At 44.6% G+C, this 23,436-nt stretch overlaps 2 protein-coding genes across 2 annotated transcripts in view; one reads left to right on the top strand and one right to left on the bottom strand.

The window, feature by feature from the left end:
* Positions 1 to 19,732, bottom strand: part of LOC308166345 (uncharacterized protein) — a 100,129-nt gene extending 80,397 nt beyond the window's left edge. Inside the window, exons 1-7 of the mRNA XM_080540614.1 lie at positions 19,593 to 19,732; positions 19,167 to 19,270; positions 18,696 to 18,842; positions 18,282 to 18,428; positions 17,430 to 17,539; positions 17,114 to 17,237; positions 7,177 to 7,284 (exon numbers count right to left, since the gene is read on the bottom strand). Coding sequence (XP_080396740.1) covers positions 7,177 to 7,284; positions 17,114 to 17,237; positions 17,430 to 17,539; positions 18,282 to 18,428; positions 18,696 to 18,842; positions 19,167 to 19,270; positions 19,593 to 19,659 — 807 coding nt within the window. The 5' untranslated portion in view covers positions 19,660 to 19,732. The remainder of the gene's footprint in view (positions 1 to 7,176; positions 7,285 to 17,113; positions 17,238 to 17,429; positions 17,540 to 18,281; positions 18,429 to 18,695; positions 18,843 to 19,166; positions 19,271 to 19,592) is intronic.
* A 473-nt stretch (positions 19,733 to 20,205) lies between these two features.
* mindy3 (MINDY lysine 48 deubiquitinase 3) overlaps positions 20,206 to 23,436 on the top strand; it is a gene marked incomplete at its 3' end in the record, with an annotated part of 85,939 nt that continues 82,708 nt past the window's right edge. Inside the window, exons 1-5 of the mRNA XM_080540016.1 lie at positions 20,206 to 21,023; positions 21,229 to 21,308; positions 21,456 to 21,516; positions 21,908 to 22,111; positions 22,415 to 22,466. Of these exons, the coding sequence (XP_080396142.1) occupies positions 20,930 to 21,023; positions 21,229 to 21,308; positions 21,456 to 21,516; positions 21,908 to 22,111; positions 22,415 to 22,466 (491 nt within the window). The 5' untranslated portion in view covers positions 20,206 to 20,929. The remainder of the gene's footprint in view (positions 21,024 to 21,228; positions 21,309 to 21,455; positions 21,517 to 21,907; positions 22,112 to 22,414; positions 22,467 to 23,436) is intronic.

Here is a 23,436-nt window from a genome sequence, read left to right as displayed (position 1 = left end):
CTCTCGGATCATTTTCTCGGACACGTGCACTGTTTGACTGTCCGTCAGAAGCTTCTCTCACGGTAAACTTGGTGTGATTTAGGCAAAGCAACAGTGACACATCTTGGGAAGGTGGATGGTCAGGGTAAAGTACATCCGGTGTGGGCTGAAATCTGTGCCAACAACAACAAAGAGATGTTGTGTGCTGTTCTTGGGGATAAGTTCATCTGGTCACCTGTCAAAAAGCTGATGAAGATGTCAAAGCACTTCTCTCCGCTGCTCCAGTGTGTGGGCCTGGACCAACCTTTCAAAATGCAGATAGTTCTACTAATGTGGGAGCAGGAGCAGTCTTACTGCAGGCAGGTGCAAAGGGGATAGATCATCACCGATCAGGTGAAAAGGGGATAGATCACCACCGATCAGGTGAAAAGGGGATAGATCACCACCGATCAGGTGAAAAGGGGATAGATCACTTACTTTTTCAAAAAGTTCAACAACTCCCAATCAGCTAAACTACTCTGTGATTGAAAAAGAGGCTCTCTCCTTCGTTCTTGTTTCTTGGGCATTGCAACACTTTGAGGTCTACATTGGTTCATCTGCAGAACCATGAGTTGTCTTTACTGATCACCACCCACTGACTTCCTCCTTGCAGAACCCCAACCAACAGCTCATGTGCTGTTCCCTGGTCCTCCAGCCTTATGTCTTGTTCCCTGGTCCTCCAGGCTGATGTGCTGTTCCCTGGTCCTCCAGGCTGATGTGCTGTTGCCTGGTCCTCCAGGCTGATGTGCTGGTGTCTGGTCCTCCAGGCTGATGTGCTGTTCCCTGGTCCTCCAGGCTGTGTGCTGTTCCCTGGTCCTCCAGGCTGATGTGCTGGTGTCTGGTCCTCCAGGCTGAGGTGCTGTTCCCTGGTCCTCCAGGCTGTGTGCTGTTCCCTGGTCCTCCAGGCTGTGTGCTGTTCCCTGGTCCTCCAGGCTGATGTGCTGTTCCCTGGTCCTCCAGGCTGATGTGCTGTTCCCTGGTCCTCCAGGCTGTGTGCTGTTCCCTGGTCCTCCAGGCTGATGTGCTGGTGTCTGGTCCTCCAGGCTGAGGTGCTGTTCCCTGGTCCTCCAAGGTGATGTGCTGTTCCCTGGTCCTCCAGGCTGTGTGCTGGTGTCTGGTCCTCCAGGGTGATGTGCTGATTATACGCCACATCAAGGGGACGGAAAATGTGGTGGCAGATTCTCTGTATAGTGATAGTTGCCTGGTTTTTTCGCTCTCTCTCTCTTTCTTTCTCTCTCTCTCTCTCTGTCAGCTGCCTCTTACTTGCTCTCTCCATACTTGATTGTCTACTGGACATCAAGGTGGCTGGGTGAAGGAGTTGCTAGGTTGCTAGGTGAGGGAGTGTCTGGATGTCAAGGTTGCTAGGTGAAGGAGTGTCTGGATGTCAAGGTTGCTAGGTGAAGGAGTGTCTGGATGTCAAGGTTGCTAGGTGAAGGAGTGTCTGGATGTCAAGGTTGCTAGGTGAAGGAGTGTCTGGATGTCAAGGTTGCTAGGTGAATGTGTCTGGATGTCAAGGTTGCTAGGTGAATGTGTCTGGATATCAAGGTTGCTAGGTGAAGGAGTGTCTGGATGTCAAGGTTGCTAGGTGAAGGAGTGTCTGGATGTCAAAGTTGCTAGGTGAAGGAGTGTCTGGATGTCAAAGTTGCTAGGTGAAGGAGTGTCTGGATGTCAAAGTTGCTAGGTGAAGGAGTGTCTGGATGTCAAAGTTGCTAGGTGAAGGAGTGTCTGGATGTTAAGGTTGCTAGGTGAAGGAGTGTCTGGATGTCAAGGTTGCTAGGTGAAGGAGTGTCTGGATGTCAAGGTTGCTAGGTGAAGGAGTGTCTGGATGTCAAGGTTGCTAGGTGAAGGAGTGTCTGGATTTCAAGTTTGCTAGGTGAAGGAGTGTCTGGTTCATTATTGTATTGACATTTGTTCTGAATTTCGTATTGTAGGTTCTTTTGTAGTGTCCTTTTTATTGGGGGGGGGGAGGGGGCGTGGGGGGGGATTGTCACGGCCCTGCTACGTAATATAATGTTTGTAGTTGCTCTCTGCGCTTGTGTTCTGTTCTGTCTAGTTCTATGTTGCAGGAGTGCAGTTCTGTTCTGTCTAGTTCTGTGTTGCAGCAGTGCAGTTCTGTTATGTCTGTTTCTATGTTGCAGTGCAAGGTGGGAAGTGGCAGCAGGGGCCTTGATTGGTTGTCCATTCAAGCACACCAGTCGTGTGGGCCGGCCTAGAAAAGCCTGTGTGGCCTTTGGGCTCTCTCTCTCTCTCTCTGATATCCCATGGACACTGGTCCCTCGTAGGTTTGGTTTTCTTTTATGTTTTGTTTTGTCATGTTCAACATCCTTCATGTCCATGGTTCACTGCTGACCGTCACACTCTATTATGGAAGTATTTATTAGTTATTTGTGTTGGAATACACAAGCTGCACAACAGCGGAGAGAAATGCGCTACAGAGAGTCGTGAGAACAGCACAGAAGATCACCGGCGCCCCCCTCCCCTCTCTGGAAGAGCTGTACAACACACGCTGTCTCAGTAAGGCCTCCAAGATCTCCAGGGACCCGACCCACCCTGGGTACGTACACTTTACCAGGCTGCCCTCGAAAAGGCGGTTCAGGACCCTGGCCGCTAAGACTAACAGACTGAAGAACAGCTTCTACCACAGGGCCGTCCAGGCCCTGAACACAGCAAAGACCTAAGTTCTGGGCCCTGGACAGTCTGGACGGATTGTATGGCAGCTGCTGGACTGAAAAAATCAGGTGTAGTGCTGAGGCACAAACATGTACATTTCAAGCCTGCAAACTGTGACACTTTAAATAACGTGAAACAATACTATTGTGCAATATGACAACCCTAGTCGTCTATCTGTACAGTATAGTACAGTGGATTGTGTACATAGCCTTTATTTATGTAAACCAGCTCCTTCCCTTCTTGTGATTTTTTTTTAAAGTGTTTTTTTTTTTTTCCCCTTTCCTAACACCAGGGGAGCCACCCCTCCTAAATTTCGTTGTTTGGTACCTGTACTGTAGCAATGACAATAAAGTCCATTCATTCATTCAATAAACATTGGTTAACCCTTCTCTACTGTGTTGTGGTCTTTCTCATGGCCTGGAGCTGGGACATGACACTGTTCATTCAGGGACAATAGCAGCATTTAGAAAACAAATGTTATTCATATTAATAAAATGTGTCGAAATTATTGTCAGCACTCAAAATGTAAGTCCATTGTGTCAATCGGGTAGACCTATGATGGAATAAACATTCTCTGCTACTAACAAAGATTGAATTTATATTTTTTTCATTTTCTGACTACTCTACTGATCGCTTCTGGCGCATTAGGCTGTTGTTTTAATGTTTTATTGTTTTATTGTTTTTCACTTCCATCAACGCAGAGTGTGCTACATAATCATCACCATATTCAGGCTTCATAGAACATACAGATAACAAACCATGTATGATAATAATGGCCTGATTAGAACATGTATGATATGTGGTGATTAGAACATGTATGACATGGTTCATATGGTTGACATGAGGTTGACATGTGGTTGATATGTGGTTGATATGTGGTTGACATGTGGTTGCCATGTGGTTGATATGTGGTTGATATGTGGTTGACATGTGGTTGATATGTGGTTGATGTGGTTAACATGTGGTTGATATGTGGTTGATATGTGGTTGATGTGGTTAACATGTGGTTGATATGTGGTTAACATGTGTAACATGTGGTTGATATGTGGTTGATATATGGTTGGTATGTAGTTAACATGTGATTGATATGTGTTTGACATGTGGTTAACATGTGGTTGATATGTGGTTGACATGTGGTTGATATGTGTTTGACATGTGGTTGACATGTGGTTGATATGTGGTTGATATGTGGCTGACATGTGGTTGGCATGTGGTTGACATGTGGTTGATATGTGGTTGATATGTGGTTGATATGTGGTTGATGTGGTTAACATGTGGTTGACATGTGGTTGATATGTGGTTGGTATGTGGTTGGTATGTGTTTGATATGTGTTTGATATGTGTTTGATATTAGGGATGGTACGATTAACGTTTTTATCGTTAATCGCGATAAAAACACCCGCAATAACTTAATCGTGGAGAATTTTAATTATTTAAATAATCGTATGTTATGAATAAACTGTAATGTAATCGCGATTCCTCACACGAGCCGCGCGTGAATATCCTCACAGAACTCAAACAAATGTCTGGCGCTATTTTTCAGCCTGCATGAGTAGGCTACATTACTTTTGCAGTCAAGTTAGCAACTGTTACTGTAATATAATTGCGATTCCTCACGAGCCGCGCGAATATCCTCACAGAACTTGTCTCGCGCTATTGTTCATGGGTAACGTTACTGTCAAGTCAGCTTTGTCAGTCAGTCACTAGGTAACGTATGCTAGCCTACTCACCATGGCTGGTGAAAAACTTTTGACGGGATACTGTCATTTGCCTACCTTGTTATTACCAGGCAGTGACAGTCTATGGCTGCAAAAGGCACGGTCGCCCCTAAGCTTTAGCAAATATATTGTGGTTTACTTAATACTGTACAGCACTTGAGGTTACATGCAATGCATGACTTGTGCTATATAGGCTAAATAGAATTATGAAAGCGGCAAGTAGCAAGTGTGCGCATCAAAGGCATTAGGCACGTAACATCCATGCTGTATAAACACATGACAACCGTGTGTTATTTCCCGAACCCCCCGCGAGGACCCGGGGAACAACGGTACGCTCCCCGCGGCTGCTATCAGACTGGCCGCGGGAGTGAGTGTTGAGGGAGAGAGGAGACGGCAACCCTCGCTCGCCATAGACTGTATCCCTACTCGTCTCTCCTGAGCTCGGTTGTAACGTGAACCGTGGAATACGCGTTCTTTAAACTTCCTTGGGTACGTTAATGAAAGGTGCTGATTGGCCGAAAAGGAGTTAGGTCAATCAGTGCTCGATTGCTCTTCCTTAGGACCCGGATTATGGCCAGAGATATGTGCCACTAGAATCAGAATTTGAATTACTGACTTAAAATGTCATAAAAATACAACAAAATCTAAGTTAAAGTGATTACAGTGTGTTTTATTGGCATTCAATTTTTTTTAATTCTCACGATAATATCGTGGATCGCGATTATTTTGCCCACGATAATCGTGACATGAAATGTTCTAATCGTCCCACCCCTAGTTGATATGTGGTTGATATGTGGTTGCTGTAATGTGATTAGAACTGGATATGTGTGTGCTGTGGATGTTACATGCATGGAGTCAACCTGAAAACCATAGGAGGTCCCTCACCTGTGTGTGTGTGTGTGTGTGTGTGTGTGTGTGTACCATAGGAGGTCCCTCACCTGTGTGTGTGTGTGTGTGTGTGTGTGTGTGTGTGTGTGTGTGTGTGTGTGTGTGTGTGTGTGTGTGTGAGCCATAGGAGGTCCCTCACCTGTGTGTGTGTGTGTGTGTGTGTGTGTGTGTGTGTGGAGTCAAACTGAGAACCATAGGAGGTCCCTCACCTGTGTGTGTGTGTGTGTGTGTGTGTGTGTGTGTGTGTGTGTGTGTGTGTGTGCAGTGTTTCCTCTACATGCATTTATTGGTGGCGGGCCGCCACGAATGAATTTCCTCCGCCACGAATTGATTCAGTCCACAAAACAAAACAAACAAAAAAAGTTCTCAAAAAAAAAAAAAAAAAAAATCTTAACATTTTAGCTGATTAAAATATATCTGATCCTAGATCAGCGCTATAATGGATGTTGACTAAAAGTGCACCTAAATCCACGCCCATCTCTCTCTAACCGCTGATCCAAAATCAGATTAATGACATTCAGTTGACGACGTGACACAAGGGCTCCTGATTGGTCTAAATGTGAACTGTGGTATTATGGTTATTGTGTACAGGCCACCGTAGTGACATCAGGGGGGTATTCCATCAACATCGCTAAAGGGAAAATCCAGGTTTAGTCTGATAAATCTCGCGAGAGTTCTTAAAAATATCCAGGCATATTCTGATAGGTCTCGCGAGAGTTATCAAAAATAAGCCAGGATTTTCCTTTAGCGACGTTGATGGAATACCCCCCAGGTCAGGTGGGCAGGTTACGACGAGACAACAAGAGACCGGTATTGTAGAGCTTACAGAGCGAGTTAAAATAAAGACACTTACATTGAAATACAGAAGGACTCACGTGTATGTTTAATAGAATAACACGATAATACTCAGCTGTTTACCGAATGCTCCATCTGACTGTGATTTTACTTCTGTAATGTGGTGGGTTGACATAATTCACGCACGGAACTATAGGTTGAGACTATTGTTCCGTCCGTAGTACCCAAGTTGTTTAGACTGTTCTATTTACTGCTTGAGTGTGTTGTTGACAATCGTTCATGTCCTTCATTAAACGTTTAGCTTTGTCATTTGATACGCCGCCTACGACTACCATCTCTCTGCACTACAGTAAACAGTTAATCAGTAACGTTAGCCGCTTTTGTGCTCATGTAGGCCTACTTCGTATTATATTATAGCTGATGATCTTTGTGTGTGTGTATGTGACTGTCAGTCACAAGTTTATATTCTGTATATTATTATTTTTATTTTTTTTGGGCCATCCTCTAGTTTTGGCTGTGATTAGAAAAAAAAAAATAATAATTAGATCGTTGTTTTGAGCGCGCGTGCACGCGAAAAAAAAAATCACGCCTATCCGCCACCATTGTAAAAATTCCTGGAGGAAACACTGGTGTGTGTGTGTGTATGTGTGTGTGTGTGTGTGTGTGTGAACCATAGGAGGTACCTCACCTGTGTGTGTGAACCCTAGGATGTACCTAGGCTACCGGTAAGTGATAATGACTTTCGTTTTAGGACGTGTTCAAAAGCAAGCATCTAGTTATGTGTAGTTATGTGTTTTTAGCATGTCGATGTTCTCTCAGCGTGTTGTGACGTTATTAAAATACAGTTTAGACCTTCGTAGCGATGTGCTTTGTCAGCTGTGGCTGTGTTTAGAGTCACTTTTCTCCCATTCAGTGTTTGAGGTGTACCAACTTTCAAATACGCCTGTCGTGTTAAATGTTTCTCCAATTTCAATGTATGACACATCAGTATACAATCTGTAGTTTAAGCACATGTAAAAAACAGAACAATTACTTTGGCTACTGGTTGCACATTTCACCAGCAGCTGTCACATAGGAGGTCCCTCACCTGTGTGTGTTCCTCTTCCTCCATGTCGTCCCTGCTGGGAGGAGCTTCGCTGTCTTTCAGGGAAGGTAGCCATGCGTCCACACTCCTCATGAGATAGACCTTCCCCTCCTGCACACACAGACAGACAGACAGACAGACAGGACACACACACACACACACACACACAGACAGACAGACAGGACACACACACACACACACACACACACACAGACAGACAGGACACACACACACACACACACAGACAAAAAAAAGTTGGTCCACTGAGCTGCAAAACCCATCTGGAGCCACACTGCCCCCTAGTGTGCAGACAAGGTTTTATTGACGAGACACGCTGCTGTCCTCCTGCCGTCTGTCAGGACAGAATCTAGTCAATCTACTAGAAGGAGTAGGCTTACCAGCACTACCTGCAGGTTTTAGTCTCACTTCTCTTTTGACAACATGGACGTGAGAGCATTGTGATTATTCACGCAGGTTTAGAGTCAGTGTCAAAAATGTATTCCATACAAATGAAGTCCATACAATGAACGGTAGTATTAAAACTATTTCAAAACGTTTTCTTTTTTGCGACAATTGTGCATATTACTAGATAGAAGATGTCACCCAGTGTTTCTCACTGTCCCTTCAACTGTCCCTTCAACTCAAACAAACTACTGGCAGTAACATGGAACAACATCAAACATTTCCAAATGCAGCAAAACAAGGCATCTGACAGCCCGCAAGACATAATCTGTCCCCCAATACCCCCCCTCCCCCCACAGCCTTGTCCCCCCCCTACACACACAGCCTGTGTTTTAATTATTAATTATCGAATTTGGGAGAAGAAGAACAAACCTCAGACTCCTGTGACTCTTAAGTGTTTGGATGAATTATTAAACTAAGACATCCTGGATTCCTGTGGACAGCACGTGATGTTGACATGTGGGTGTTACGTTACCCAAACCTGCTGTTAACATCAAACCTGCTGCTAACATCAAACCTGTTAACATCAAAACTGCTGTTAACATCAAAGCTGTTAACATCAAACCTGCTGTTAACATCAAACCTGCTGCTAACATCAAACCTGTTAACATCCTCCCCTCCTAAATTTCGTTGTTTGGTACCTGTACTGTAGCAATGACAAATAAAGTCTATCTATCTATCTATCTATCTATCTATCAAACCTGCTGTTAACATCAAACCTGCTGCTAACATCAAACCTGCTGTTAACATCAAACCTGTTAACATCAAACCTGCTGTTAACATCAAACCTGTTAACATCAAACATGTTAACATCAAACATGTTAACATCAAACCTGTTAACATCAAACCTGTTAACATCAAACCTGTTAACATCAAACCTGTTAACATCAAAGCTGTTAACATCAAACCTGTTAACATCAAACCTGTTAACATCAAACCTGCTGTTAACATCAAACCTGCTGCTAACATCAAACCTGCTGCTAACATCAAACCTGCTGCTAACATCAAACCTGTTAACATCAAATCTGTTAACATCAAACCTGCTAATATCAAACCTGCTGTTAAGAGCCAACCTGCTGTTAAGGTCAAACCTGTTAAGTAGGCTTTGAAAAGATCTGAATTCCACCCCGACAGATCAGTAACAATGACAGTTACTGTCATTAAAAAATACAGAACGCAGACGGAGCGAAAAAAACAGCACAATCCATATTTCATCTCTCATTTCGTCTGTTGACTAATCTGTCGCCAGGGCGATGTTGGCCTTGGTGCCGTCAAGGAGGAGCTGTTGGACGTGGACGGGTTTGGCTGACAGAGACACTTGTTTGATGGATGCAATTACGCCGTCCATAGATGTGTCTGCAGCCAAGTCCTCCCATAATTGCTTGCTACGATGCACTCTCTCAATACCTCTGCTGCCTCAGTGAATGACTTGTTGTTGTCTGGTGAGAATCCAAGCAGCTTTTAGGGGGGTGCATTTCTGAGGGAGTATGTTTATGTTTGTCCTGCTAGCTGGAGCCTGGAGAAGCACTGGCTGGGCATGATAGGCAGCTGTTGGCTTCAATCTGCTCTGCTCTGCCCCGGGCCTCTGATCTGGGTGGAGAGGCTGTCAGAGTACCATGGTTGGTTTCACAATGACACCTCACAACAACTGATTTGCCAACAGCGACAGATTGGTTTGCAGATTGGCACACGAGAGACATTGGTTTGGCATAGGGAACGGTGGTAATATAATCTCACTATTGTCCGTTAATTATCTTCAAAAAGTATGTTTTTCATCCTTTCTTTTCTGACCTTTTGAAAGTTAAAGGTCCCGTAATTATGACTCACGTGTCCAGTGCTTGTGCTGTCCATTTAGGTCTCTGATGACCTAACACAGAACCTGTGAATTAAAGCAATTCGGTCTGTTTTTTTTGTGGGCTGCGTATTTTGGAAAACAAAATATGATTTGTGATTCAACAAGTCATTCAGATTGGCTGCCCCCGCCTACGTAGGGTGGGGTGTCATCGGGCGCTGTGTTGAACCCACCATGCGTTTGTAGATACAAAGGGAAACTCTGATCATTTCCATTTAAACTGTTTTGGATTCTTTGATTTGTGCTGAACACTGGGATATTTGTTTTTTAATTTTCTTCCCGCGAGAAGTGTGTTTATTCACTGTGATGAAGCGTGTTTATTCACTGTGATGCCACACATAGTGGTTCTCAAGCGGGAACCAAAACGTAGAACAGTCACGTCGTCAGTGGGTGTCATATTCTAGGCTGTAAAGACCAGCAAGAAGGAAGGAGACCAAATGTAATCTAATCTAAATATAATCATTAGTGATCAAAATAAATTATCAAAAGTTTCATCATTCTCTCTATCTTCCTCACATGCTCAGCAAACACACACACACACACACACGCTCACGTGCAAACGCAAATTTCGTAAGCCATTTCTATTCCAGTAAGTAAGTAGTAGCTGGTTAGTAAGAGAACGCGTGTAGAAAGAGTCTTTTGTTTTGTTTCATAGAAAATAGTGTTTATTTCAGATACTGTAGTGGAAGATATGATCCTCATTTCCAGTGAAGCAGCTGCCACCTAGTTGTGACATTTTTGTTTATCCCGCCCCTTCATCACCCAGCGTTGATGTCGCGGGTGGTTCTGGTTACACTGGTATGAACGCGGGCTGGTTCGCCAGACAGCACCAAGGTTCTGAGGTTTCAGAACACGAATGGGAACGGGAACGGTTCCTTGGCGGTGTGAAAGCCCTAACAGAGAACCTGGAGAAAACCCCTGACGGTTTCCAGACCTGTGTGTGTCCGCATGTCACCTTCGAACGCAAGGTCTGGTCGTTACCATTCAAATGGTTTTGGATTCCTTGTTTTGTGGGGAACACTGGGATGTTTCAACCACTGACAACTTCCCGACCCGTGAAACAGACCATCCAGAACAGGACTGAAACAGACCATCCAGAAGAGGACTGAAACAGACCATCCAGAACAGGACTGAAACAGACCATCCAGAACAGGACTGAAACAGACCATCCAGAACAGGACTGAAACAGACCATCCAGAACAGGACTGAAACAGACCATCCAGAAGAGGACTGAAACAGACCATCCAGAACAGGACTGAAACAGACCATCCAGAAGAGGACTGAAACAGATGCGTTTAGAGCCAATCTGAGTGGTATTTTCAGCAAAGAAAACTTCAATAACATGTTTTGGGACCCCAGAGATCTACTCTACATTAACTTGTGGAAAAAGAGCATACTAATAGGTTTCCTTTAAATAATGTATATTTTTGCCTACTCTCGTGCTAGCTAAATGGATTATGCTTGTCTGTGTTTAGGCTATGGGGACAAGACATACCTGTTGTTTTTCACCAATGAACACAGAGTGAAGTCGAGTAAAACATTATGAGAAATGAACCTACATTTTGGTCGATATTCTAGTCAGATAAATAGTCATATGAGTGAAACATTTAGGTCAATTAGCAGTGTTCTGTAGAAATGATCACAATGGAGGTCTGGCCCGCCGACCTCCTGCTTGGAAAAATAAAAGCGGCCCAATTGAGTTTCAGTGATTACCACCAGTAGATCATTCCAGAAAGCACTTAATGTACAAAACATCCTCTCACAGTCCCTGCTCTCTGTCTCTGCCTCTCATCTCTCTCTCTCTGTCAGAAGAGGGTATATGCCCGAATTAATCTGCTCCGTAATTAATAACAAATTAATATCTGCCATAAGCTGATTAATGTATGTGTGGGTGGGAGGGGTGTGTGTGTGTGTGTGTGTGTATGTGTGTGTGTGTGTGTGTAAGCTGATTAATGGCATATTATTCAATTTGCTCACATTAATTAACTCTGCAGATTCCCACTTTATGTGCTGATAACTCATCAAGCATGTTTGTGTGTGTGTGTGTGTATGTGTGTATGTGTGTGTGTGTGTGTGTGTGTATGTGTGTGTGTGTGTGTGTGTGTGTGTGTGTGTGTGTGTGTGGACCAGGGTTTCCGTTAACCGGTAATTACCGGTCTTTGTCCGGTAAAATTTGTTGAAGTCCGACAAATTGAAAACTCGTCGGACATAAATGTCCGGTGAAAATAATTCCCTCTAAGCACAATTTGAATACAATTCGCTAAAGTTCACATTCTGATTCCTTCTATTTAAAAAAAGACGAATATATAGGCTATGTATTTCTTTTATTATGATATGATTTGACACCGGCATGATGATGACTCCTAATGTGTAGGCTGCCTATGCGAAACAGCGGTTGTTTCCGGTGTGCGCTATAACTCGTGCACAATCGAGTCGAGGCAGAGAGGAGGATAGCGATGTTTCTCTCTGTGATAGTGTGATTATGCAAGCCTTTTCTGAAAGGGATGAGAACCCGATTGTTTCAGCTTCTCCCAGGGAGAAAGTGGTAGAGTTACCATCCTCCCCGAGTCCTACCATACCATCCGCTGACAGCCTATCTCTGCCTGTAACCGGCGAGCGATTGCGTTTGATTGATTGATTGAAAACTTTATTAGAAGATTTGCAGAAGTAGGTACATGAGAGTACATATTACATACAAGGTCAACTAAAAGGATAAAAAACCCAAGAAAGCCACTGGCTTATTTCAATTGGGGTCCTTGATTTTCAATTCATCGTTACATGTAAGACAGACAGGAAAAGAAAAAAAACTAGTACTATCTACAAGATAATACAGACAAATAACTATTACTATCTACAAGATAAAAATACATCCATCAATACTAGATATACAAAACAACAAAACATCAGGTATGTACAGCGGGTAGGACAGGTGGGGACATACACCACAGGTGGGGGCGGGGGACAAAACACAAAGTATGTACAGTGGGTAGTTCGGGTTTTTTAATCTGATTTTTGATTTAGAGGGTCCAGTTACGGATTGCAGCCTCCTGTAAATGTTTTTTGAGAGTGGTTTTGAAGGTGGGCAGTGTTTTGCACTCCTTTAAGATTATAGGAAGGGCGTTCCACATTTTTACTGCATAGTTTGCAAACGAGTTTAACCCCTTGTTTGTGGTGCAACGCGGTTGAACGTGGTTCGTGGAGCTTCCTCTGGTGTTGTATGTGTGGACGTTGTTCACTTTTTGGAAGTATGTTGACAGGTACTTGGGTGTCTTTGTGGTGTAGCGTATCTTGAAGACCAGGCCCAGTGCAAGCTGCTGCACTCTGTCAACTACTCGTAGCCAATCAAGGCTCAAAAAATGAGCAGCGGTTAGATGTGTCCTAGGGTTGAGGCCTAGCAGAAGCCTAACCAGTTTATTTTGGGCTGTCTGGAGTCTTGTTTTATGGGCCTTTGTGGTTCTATAGTACCATGATGTTACGGCATAGTCGAAGTGACATTGAATGAGAGCTCCTGATAGGGTCCTCAGTGTGTTTTTACTGACAAGTGAGGATATCCTGTACAAGAATCTAGTTCTATGGTTCACTTTTTTGATTACTTTTGCTGCCATTTTATCTCCGGAAAGATTTGCCTCTAAGATGGAGCCCAGGTATGTAATATCCTCTTTTCTTGTGATATTAATGTTACCCACTTTTATTTTAAAATGTTCAGCCTTTCTGAGTTTAGATGGGGATCCGTATAGGATGGTTTCAGTTTTACCTAGGTGTATTGATAGTTTATTGTCAGCTAGCCAGATGCAGATTCTACTCAGTTCAGTGCTTAGCGCTTTTTCCACCTGCAATATGTCCCTGTCAGAGACCAGCAGAGCCGAGTCATCCGCGAACAGGAACAAATTGCAATCACATGCTGATGACATGTCATTCACATATATTAGGAACAGTAAAGGTCCCAATATGCTTCCTTGTGGAACGCCGCAGGTCACTGGGAGGGGGGGGGACAGTGTTCCGTTCACACTAACCACCTGTTCCCTCCCCTCTAAGTAGGATTGCATCCAGCCCACCGATGTTCTATCGAACCCAATTGCTTTCAGTTTATCTAACAATATGTGGTGATCTACTGTGTCGAAGGCCTTCTGGAGGTCCAGCATGACCATGCCGCAGTACTTGCCCGAGTCCACCTCATGGTTGATGTGGTCGTTCAAATAGAGAAGGCATGTGTCAGTGGAATGGGATGTTCTGAATCCTGATTGAAATTCATACATCAGATTTTTTTCGGTAAGGTACCTATCAACCTGTTCATAAACTATTTTTTCCATAAGTTTCGAGATGGAATTAAGAATAGAAACAGGTCGGTAGTTGCCTGGGTCTAATTTGCTTCCTTTTTTATACAGTGGGGTTACCCTTGCTATTTTAAAGTCAAGGGGGACGTGTCCCTGTTTGATGGAGAGGTTTATTATGTGGGTGATGATTGGGGTAATGGAGGCAGCTGAGTCTTTTAGAAATCTGGCTGGAATATTGTCATGGCCCGTGGCCTTTTCTGAGTGTAGAGCGCCCAGCTTTTTAAACACCTCATCGTTTGACACCATGGCGAGTTTAAAATCATCTTTGCGTACACCCAGTTTATTGTAGAACGCACGGATGTGCTCTACACCATAACGCCCTGAGTGGGGTGGTAGATTGTTAACTAATTTAGTGGCTATGGTTGTAAAGAAAGTGTTTAAGCACTTAGCCACATCCAGCTTGTCTGTAAGGAGAGAATCTCCAGATTTTATGCTGATGTTTGTAGACCTGGTTGAGTTTTTGACTGCAACCTAGTTGGCTATTAAGTAGCTTCCACAGGTCACGTGGTTTGTTTAAGTTTTCTTCGATTTTGTTATCGAGGTATTCTTTCTTAGCAGCTTTGGTCATGGTAATTACCTGATTGCATAGTTTGTTGCATTGTTTTTTAATTTTCTCAAAGTGGGTTTTGTGATCTTCGTTTAAGTGTTTCACTAATTTTGATTTGCATTTTTGAACTTCAGAGCATTTTAGGTCTCTGACTTTCATAGCATTTAGAATGTCCGAATTCATCCATGGTTCCGATCGGGCTTTAACCCTGGTGGTTCCCATGGGGGCTATACTGTCAATAATATTTAGGAATTTGGTTTTGAAACCTAGCCATGCCTCTTCAACCTGTGTGCATTTTAGTTCATCTAACCAGTCTTGTTTCTCCAGTTTATGGTTTAAGGCCTCACTAGAATAGGATTTAAGGGATCTAGTGGTTACAGTTTTATGACCGCCAGCCTTGGGTTTATGTTTTTTACGAGTGCAAAAGATCATGTAATGATCACTTAGCCCACATACAATAACCCCACTCTTGGAGATTTTGGACTCATCCGATGTTAGAATGAGATCTATGGTGGTTTGAGTAGAAATACACACCCTAGTGGGTTTGGTAATTTGTTGACGGAGACCGTGCAATTCAGAAAACCTAGTGAAGGATTTGAAAACGGATGCTTCATTTCTGAGCATGTCCGTGTTCAAATCCCCAATAAGAATCTTTTCCACACAGTCAGCGTCATCCAAGCACCCGTCAAGAATATCATAGAAATCATTCTGATTGGGAGGTCTGTAGATAGTACCAACCAGCACCGGTTTTGCTTTGTTAAAGATAATTTCAACCCAAACAGATTCTAATTTGTCACGATTCAGGTCACACCGGGTGTTAAAGATAATATCGTTGTGAATGTACATGCAGACACCACCCCCATACCTGTTCCTGTCGTTTCTGATGACTGTGTAGTTTACTATTTCAATCTCTGGGTCTTTGATTGATTCATCAAACTTGGTCTCAGAGAAGCTCAGAATGTGAACCTTGCTGTCATGGAACATTTCTCTGATTTGGTCCAGTTTAGGCACAAGACTGTTCACATTAAGGTGAACAATATGCAGGCCCTTACTGCTGTGTCCAAATAGAGAGATTATGTCCTTGACTTGGAAATAGTCACCACCATTCTGGTCATCTTCACGTTGAGGATTGGGGGATGGGGGGGGTCGTCCATTGTTCAGCGGTTTCGTTAGGGAGTCTCCGGGTGGAGAAGGGGCGGGGGGGGGTCGTCGTCGGGTGGGGAAGTCCGCTGCAGATGCCGGTTGGACCGGTTTGACCGGTTTGTCGTCAGTGCCGTCAATGGCTTCGCTAGTACCATTTGCCTGGTCACGGCAAAAAAGTGTAGCCTGCCTGGTTGAGACTGGTCCGGGATTCAGCTGAATGTCTCCCGAGAGAAGTAGATAGAGAAAGATCACGGTCCTTCGGTCCATTCTACCTGCCGGGGGCTTGTTCTTCCGCGTCATGTCAGCAGTCAATGTTGTGTGAATTGCTGCCGTTCCGAAGTTTATATACTTCATTGTGGCGTGGAGATAAAAGTCGCTATGGGCCTCATTTTTTCCAATAAAGTTTGTCTCCTTCTCCAGGAGTGTCGCTCAAGTAGCTGATCAGTCATTAAACAAATGTTTTTTACATGCAGCTAGTGAGGAATCTGAAATAGGGGGCAACGTAGTTTATTTCCTTAACGATGGGATATTAATGCGTAAATGGTCTCCTCCTAATGCAAATGGTTGTGAGTGGAATACTGTAAAACAAGTGGTTGTGCCTGTGGGTTATAGACAACAGGTGTTATCTGTAGCACATGAGAGCCAGTGGTCAGGACATTTAGGTATAACTAAAACTTATCAGCTGATATTGAAACATTTCTTTTGGCCCGGACTGAAGGCGGATGTTGCCAAGCACTGCCGCTGTTGCCATACTTGTCAGATGGCGGGTAAGCCTAATCAATCCATTCCACCCGCACCATTGCATCCCATTCCTGCTATAGGGGAGCCATTTGAACGTGTAATAATTGATTGTGTTGGACCTTTGCCTAGGACTAAAAGTGGAAGTCAGTATTTGCTCACTATTATGTGCGCTGCTACTCGTTTTCCCGAAGCTGTTCCGTTGCGTAACATATCAGCCAGCTCAGTGGTGAAAGCTTTAACAACGTTTTTTTCTACATTCGGTCTTCCTCTTGTTATACAATCTGACCAGGGCACTGTTCTCCTCATTGTCATACTCCCGAGTCCGATTAAGTATGATTTGACAGGCAGCTAAACGAAATGCCTTCCCAACCAGCGAGACCTGGTTATAGAAATGACGTTGTTTTATTGATTAAAAAAAAGGTAAAACTGGAAAGAGAAAATAGAAAACTCACATTAATCCTAAACAATTTAACAAACTTCAGTTAACGTAATGTGGAGTCCGTTCATTGATCGATGCTGTCTGTTCAGTTCCCAGTGAGGCGCCCGTTCAGCGCTGGACATAATGGCATAGCGCGCATGCGAATCATGTTATATTATTATATATTATATAGCTCGCATCTAATCGTATCGGATGAGAAATAGACATTAAATGGCATATATAGGCCGCTACACAACAGTAATCACCGCGACAAACAGCTATATTAGATAAAAAATAAAAAAAAATGATTAAAAAAATAAAATAAATAATTATATTTTAATATGATGACCGGAATATATCACGTTTGTCCGGTAAATCGAAATCTTCCCGGACACGATGTCCGGCGGCAATTTTTTCTAACGGAAACCCTGGTGTGGACTGACCTGGTTCTTCTCAGTACTGAACAGGTAGCTGGCCATGAGCTGGAGGGCCTCAGGGTTGTCGTTGTGATACTGCAATGCTCTCTCTAAGGACTCTCTGCACTTCTCCCCCGCCCCCTCCTCCATACTACAGAGAGAGAGAGAGAGAGAGAGAGAGAGAGAGAGAGAGAGAGAGAGAGAGAGAGAGAGAGAGAGAGAGAGAGAGAAGATTAACAAATATCACAAGTAACATCTTGCAGTCTATTTCTATTACGAGTGTGTGTGTGTGTGTGTGTGTGTGTGTGTGTGTGTGTGTGTGTGTGTGTGTGTGTACATTTACCAGAGGTCGGTGAAGTAGATCTCTGCCACAGAACAGTAGGCCACACACACATCCTTGGGTGTGGGAGACTCAGCGTCCTGGTCTGTTGAGGCCGCTGCCCCTTCAGACATCTGTGACCAGGGGGGTGGAGGAGGAGAGGGGGGGGGGGGGGGGGGGGGAGAGGAGGAGAGGGGGGGGGGAGAGGGGGGAGACAGGCTTCATGAGTCACACATCCACTCTGCCCTCTGGTAGGCTAAGTGGTCATCTGCTGTGCATGTCAACACTTAGCAGACAGCACCACCCAGTGGCAGGACGTAGCTCTACAGTCAGGCAGAGCCAAAATGAGTTAGAACCCAATGATTTCTCTACTCTGGTAGAACTAAAAACACAATACTTTGAGTGTGGAAATAATAATAATAATAATAATAATAATAATCATCATAATTATAACTTTTATTTGTATAGCACTTTTTTCAAACGTTGCAGCTCAAAGTGCTTTATACACACACATGCTCATCATGTAATTAAATGAATGAATGAATGAATGGTCTTTATTGTCATTGCTATAGTACAGGTACCAAACAACGAAATTTAGGAGGGGTGGCTCCCCTGGTGTTAGGAAAGAAAAAAAAAATTAAGAAGAAAAAAAATCCATCCTGTGTGAATATAATTATATAAGTAGAATATGAATATAAAACGCAAACAGAACTTGCAGAAACAGGGACAGTCAAATCAGGAGCCTCCCCAATATTGGCTGATTTACAAAAATATACAATAACGCTGAAAGTCTATCTATCAATGACATTATCCACAGGCCTTCCATAAGAACATGCGGTGAGTGAGTATGGCGGTGTGTGTCGTGTGTGTACGTACGGTGTTGTGTTGGTCTAGTGCAGAGAGGAGGATCTGGATGCCCTGGGTGTAGTAGCTGACGGCCTCCTGGCCCGTGTGGATCTGACCCAGGTACATGAACTTGCTGTGGCCCGCGGCAGGACTCAACTCGACCGCACGCAGGAACACCTAGAGACAGAGTTAAGGAAGAGCCCGATACACACACACACACACACACTCATTGACACACACACTCATCGACACACACACCGACACACACGCACAGACACACACACATCGACACCAACACACGTACAGGCACAGGCACAGGCATAGGCACAGGCAGACACACAGACACACAGACACACACACACACACACACACACACACACAGACACACAGACACACACACACACACACACACACACTTTCCCTCCCTGTCATTATAAAGGATATTTCCTTAGCCTTTTGTGTGTTTCCCAGTTCAGCGTAGATGTGGCCCAGCATGTCCAGGGTCTGCAGGTTACTGGGCTCCAAGTCCAGAGCACGCTGGCCGAACCGGCCAGCCATCTCAAAGTCAAAACTATCCATACACTCCTCCGTCTGAAACAGGGGAATAGAGCAACATACACTCTGCATTCAGCCCTGCTGGAAATATGCCAAATATAACATACAATCGTTCATCTGATTGAAAATTGTCAAAAATATCATGTTTTTTTGCTGTCAGAGCTATATGCCTTTCAGAATTTCAGGAGCAGAAACACTGAGTGTGTGTGTGTGTGTGTGTGTGTGTGTGTGTGTGTGTGTGTGTGTGTGTGTGTGTGTGTGTGTGTGTGTGTGTGTGTGTGTGTGTGTGTGTGTGTGTGTGTGCGTGCGTGCGCGTGTGCGTGTGCGTGTGTGTGTGTGTGTGTGTGATGGAGCACCAACCTTCTCCAGTAACTGTTCTACAGAGTATTTTCCAGCAGTTTTCTTCTTAGCTTTCTCGTGCATCTTCAGTTTCATTCTGTCCTGTGGTGATATACCAGCCAGCCCTAACATAAGGACAGTGAGACAGATTGAGACAGAGATGGGGAGAGAGAGAGAGAGAGAGAGAGAGAGAGAGAGAGAGAGAGAGAGAGAGAGAGAGAGAGAGAGAGAGAGAGAGACACAACACACACACACACACACACACACACACACACACACACACAGTAAGAACACAGCTGTGCTTTATAAGGAACTTTCAGGATGATTATTATTATTGGCTACTGTTGTCTAGCTAACTGTATTAGTCAACTAGAAAGAGGTCAGTTCAGTGTTCTATAAAGAGATATAGCTAGCACTCAGGCTCAGTTACATATGAACGACAAATACCTTCGTTTGATCGCGTGTCTTTCCTCTTGGGTTTACTCTTCTTCTTACCCTTTGCTTGACCTCCCATTATTATAATAAATGTTTACAATAAAATACAATGTGTGAGCAATCACTGTGCGAAATAGAAGCTGCAAGTAGAATTGTACGTATTCCACGCATGGGGCTAAGTACGCATGCGCCAGAGAATAAACATAGCTGCTCCTACGGAGGCTGATAGAGGACATACCAGGCAAGCCCATATCATCATCGGTTTAGTTTCATGTGGTGCTTTATTAATTATATGTCAATACAAAATAAAAATAAAACACACACATATTAATTTAGTAAAAAGTACTGTGTTATCACAGAAATAACGGAGGCGGGATGAGCGTTTAGGATAATGACGTAACCATGACTGCCACCTAACGGACAAACAGTTAACCGCGTTTATAAGCGGCGCCTCGTGACACGCCGGACACGCTCTGGATGTGGACCAATCACAGCACGCGTGGTGACGTCAGAGCAGCACGCTCTCTACAGCTGTGTGTCAATAAACGGCTGACAGCCTGGCGACCTGCTGACAGACACACAGGACAAACAACATTCACTCCATTTTACAACCAACGGATATCAATGAACTGATTCTCCACTTGGATCACTTATTTAACGATAAGTAACCGAGAGTCATACAATTCTGTTTTTAACCTTTAACAATATTAGTGCGATTTGAAACGCAGATCTGCTAACTAGCTAGCTGTCTTGCTAACGCTGGACAGACCTGGGTTAGGGTCAGGACAGACAGACCTGGGTTAGGACAGACAGACCTGGGTTAGGGTTAGGACAGACAGACCTGGGTTAGGGTTAGGACAGACAGACCTGGGTTAGGGTTAGGACTGGACTCTCTGGACTGAACTGAACTGAACTGGACCCACTCTCTGGACTGGACAGAACTGGGCCACTCTCTGGACTGGACAGAACTGGGCTACTCTCTGGACTGGACAGAACTGGGCCACTCTCTGGACTGGACAGAACTGGGCCACTCTCTGGACTGGACAGAACTGGGCCACTCTCTGGACTGGACGTTGGTGTGACCCGGCCACTAACAAGCTCGGCCAGCTGTGCTCCCGTTGATGCTCCTCCTCCTCGCCGGTCCACGGGTCGAGGTGAGACTGCCGTGCCGCGGAGCTCCGTGGTGGCCGATGCCACCGGCCCCGCCTGCCGTGGAAAGTGGAGTGTCAGTCTTGGGAAGAGCGAAGAATAAACCACACAGGGCAAGCTTAGTCCCGCTGTGGCCGTCGGAGTAAATGCACTGGGTTTTTGTCAACCTTTGTGTAACTGTTCACTGGTGACAAGCTGATATGTCAGAGTTGTGTAAAGAGGTGGTGGATCTTGTCTGGGGGAGACCTGCCAGCGGCGGGGTGTCAGCCTCCCTCTTTCGGAGATGGACCCAAGGTAGGTGGCTGCTCTCTCTCTCTGCCCTCCCTCTGCCTCAGTGGTACCCAGGGAGCTCAGTTGGGAACTGGGGGGTTGACTCTACTGTCGATAAGCTGTCAAACTATTCAAGCCTTCTGTACAGATACAGGGATGTGAAACAGGCATTGTTATTTGACATTGATCCAACCAGCCAGCGACATGTGAAGCGATTTCTGTGTTGCAGGGTTTGTCTTTAGCGAGAATGAGCAGTCTGCACTGGAGCAGTTTGGAGGCGGGCCTTGTGCTGTCATTGCCCCTGTTCAGGTATTGGTCCATGGTCCGCTGAGCTACACACACACACACACACACACTGAAGTTGCCATGTCTTGTGAGTTTAGAGCCTTTCGAGACTACGTGATGGCAGTGCTGTTGACATTACAACCCTGCTAAGAGCATGTGTGTGTCCTGCAGGCTTTCCTCTTGAAGAACATCCTGTTCAACAGAGAGAGTTCCAACTGGAGACACATTACAGGTGAGTTTGACCTCCGACCCCTGACCTCTGCTGCTCCAACAGGAGTTCCAACAGGAGATGCATCATGTGGGTCAGGGCCAGGGTTAGAGTTTCGAATGCAGATAGTTCTGACCCTATTAGACACCTCCAATGTTCATTCTAGGAGCTTTTGTGGTGTTGTTTAAAAGCACGTTCTGGTTGTAACTGCTGATGTGGAACAGATCAACAGACTTGGGCTACTCTAGACCTACATTACTATACTACTCATTCTGGCACATCCAGATTCAATGATCGTCATAGGATAAGTTATGACAATTGTGTTTGACGCAATTTTGATCTATTCTATTGTCCGAGCCCCGCTAGAGGCTTGTAGAAGGAGGGATCTGAATGTGTCACCTGTCGTGCGTTGCAGAAGAGGAGCAGAAAGCGGCTCTGTGTTCCAGTCTGAGTGAGATGCTGGAGGCCGCCTGCTCCACGCCTTCCACCACCTACTGCCTGGTCTCCTGGGCCAAGGGACAAAGTCCCCCCCACACCAGCACACACACCCACACCCACACCCACATGCACGACACGCCGGAGCCAGAGAGCAGTCAACCCCCACCAGACCAGCAACCCAGTGAGTCTACCTGTCTACTGAACACACACAAGCACACACTCACTCACACGTAAAAATACTCACTCACTCACTCACAGAAATACTCACTCACTCACTCACTAATAATTAGTAAAATAGGTAATAATTCTAAGGGTTGGCAGTGGGTGGTGTCGCAGAGCATGTCTACAAGAATGTCATGGTGTTGTCTTACCTGTCTTAACTTTGGTTGAAATGTGACGCTGAAGTTTGTGTGTGTGTGCCTGTGTGTGTGCCTGTGTGTGCCTGTGTGTGTGTGTGTGTGTGTGTGTGTGTCTTTGTGCATAGCTGCTGTGGCGGCAGAGGATCTTGGCTTTGAGCGATTTCACAGCGTCCTCCAGTAAGTGTCACTTCTTCTCCTCACCATAACAAAGAGTTTAACTGAGCACCTGTGGGCCAGGACCAGACGTGGGACAGTAAACCCTTAGAAACAGCAGTATTCATTAGGGGTGTAACGGATCACGGAAATTCCGTGATCCCTTCGGATCGCCCTCCACGGTTCGGAACGCATGTGTACCGCGGATCAATTGCAAAATGTTAACAAGTAATAATATTACTTAATATCTTACTTAATATCTCTTGTAAATCACAATGTAGAGTTGCCATGAAAAGATAGACGCGACAGTTGCGGGCTTTGTTTTACTCTAAAGCGCAATGATAGGTTGATAATGCGAAAGAAAAATAATCCGTTGTTTGCTCACTACACGTGAAGCTGGGAATCCACAACAACAAGGCTGCGTTCGTAAATCCGCTCTGGAATCTGATCAGCGTTCAAGGAACGCCTCGTCCAATCAAATGACTTGGTCCCTTTATGACGTCGGACCCAGTGTGCGCTCCGGCGCTCTCAAAGCGAATTTACGAACGCGGCCCAAGTGTATCATGTTACGTTGTTCGGGGAGAAGAACTCGAAATGCCTCCCTCGTCATTTAAATCCCATGTATGGGAGCACTTTGGCTTCTCTGTCAACTATGACGGGAGGCACGAAAAAGGTAGCTCGACAACTTCTGATAATGTAGGCATTTTTTTCATACCATGTTCAAAATAAGGGTTCACTTTATTATTTAGTTAAAAGTGGCATAAAACATGTTTATTCATCTGCTTTAAAGAGCCCAGTGATTCACTGCTGCAACCAGGCGCCTCCTCCCTCTCTCCTATCATTTAAATTGAGTGTATTTCAGTATAATTATGTAATGTTTGAGTGTAGAATATGTTATTATATATATGTATATATATGTATATATATATATATATATATATATATATTACCAGTTTTGACATCTTGAATGTTGTTGGTTTTTGTCACATAGTAA

Source organism: Nansenia antarctica (genome assembly GCF_963989245.1).
Source record: "Nansenia antarctica genome assembly, chromosome: 10".
NCBI classification, from domain to species: Eukaryota; Metazoa; Chordata; class Actinopteri; order Argentiniformes; family Microstomatidae; genus Nansenia; species Nansenia antarctica.
Note: the sequence above shows the minus strand (reverse complement) of the source record. Positions and strands in the feature narration are given on the sequence as shown.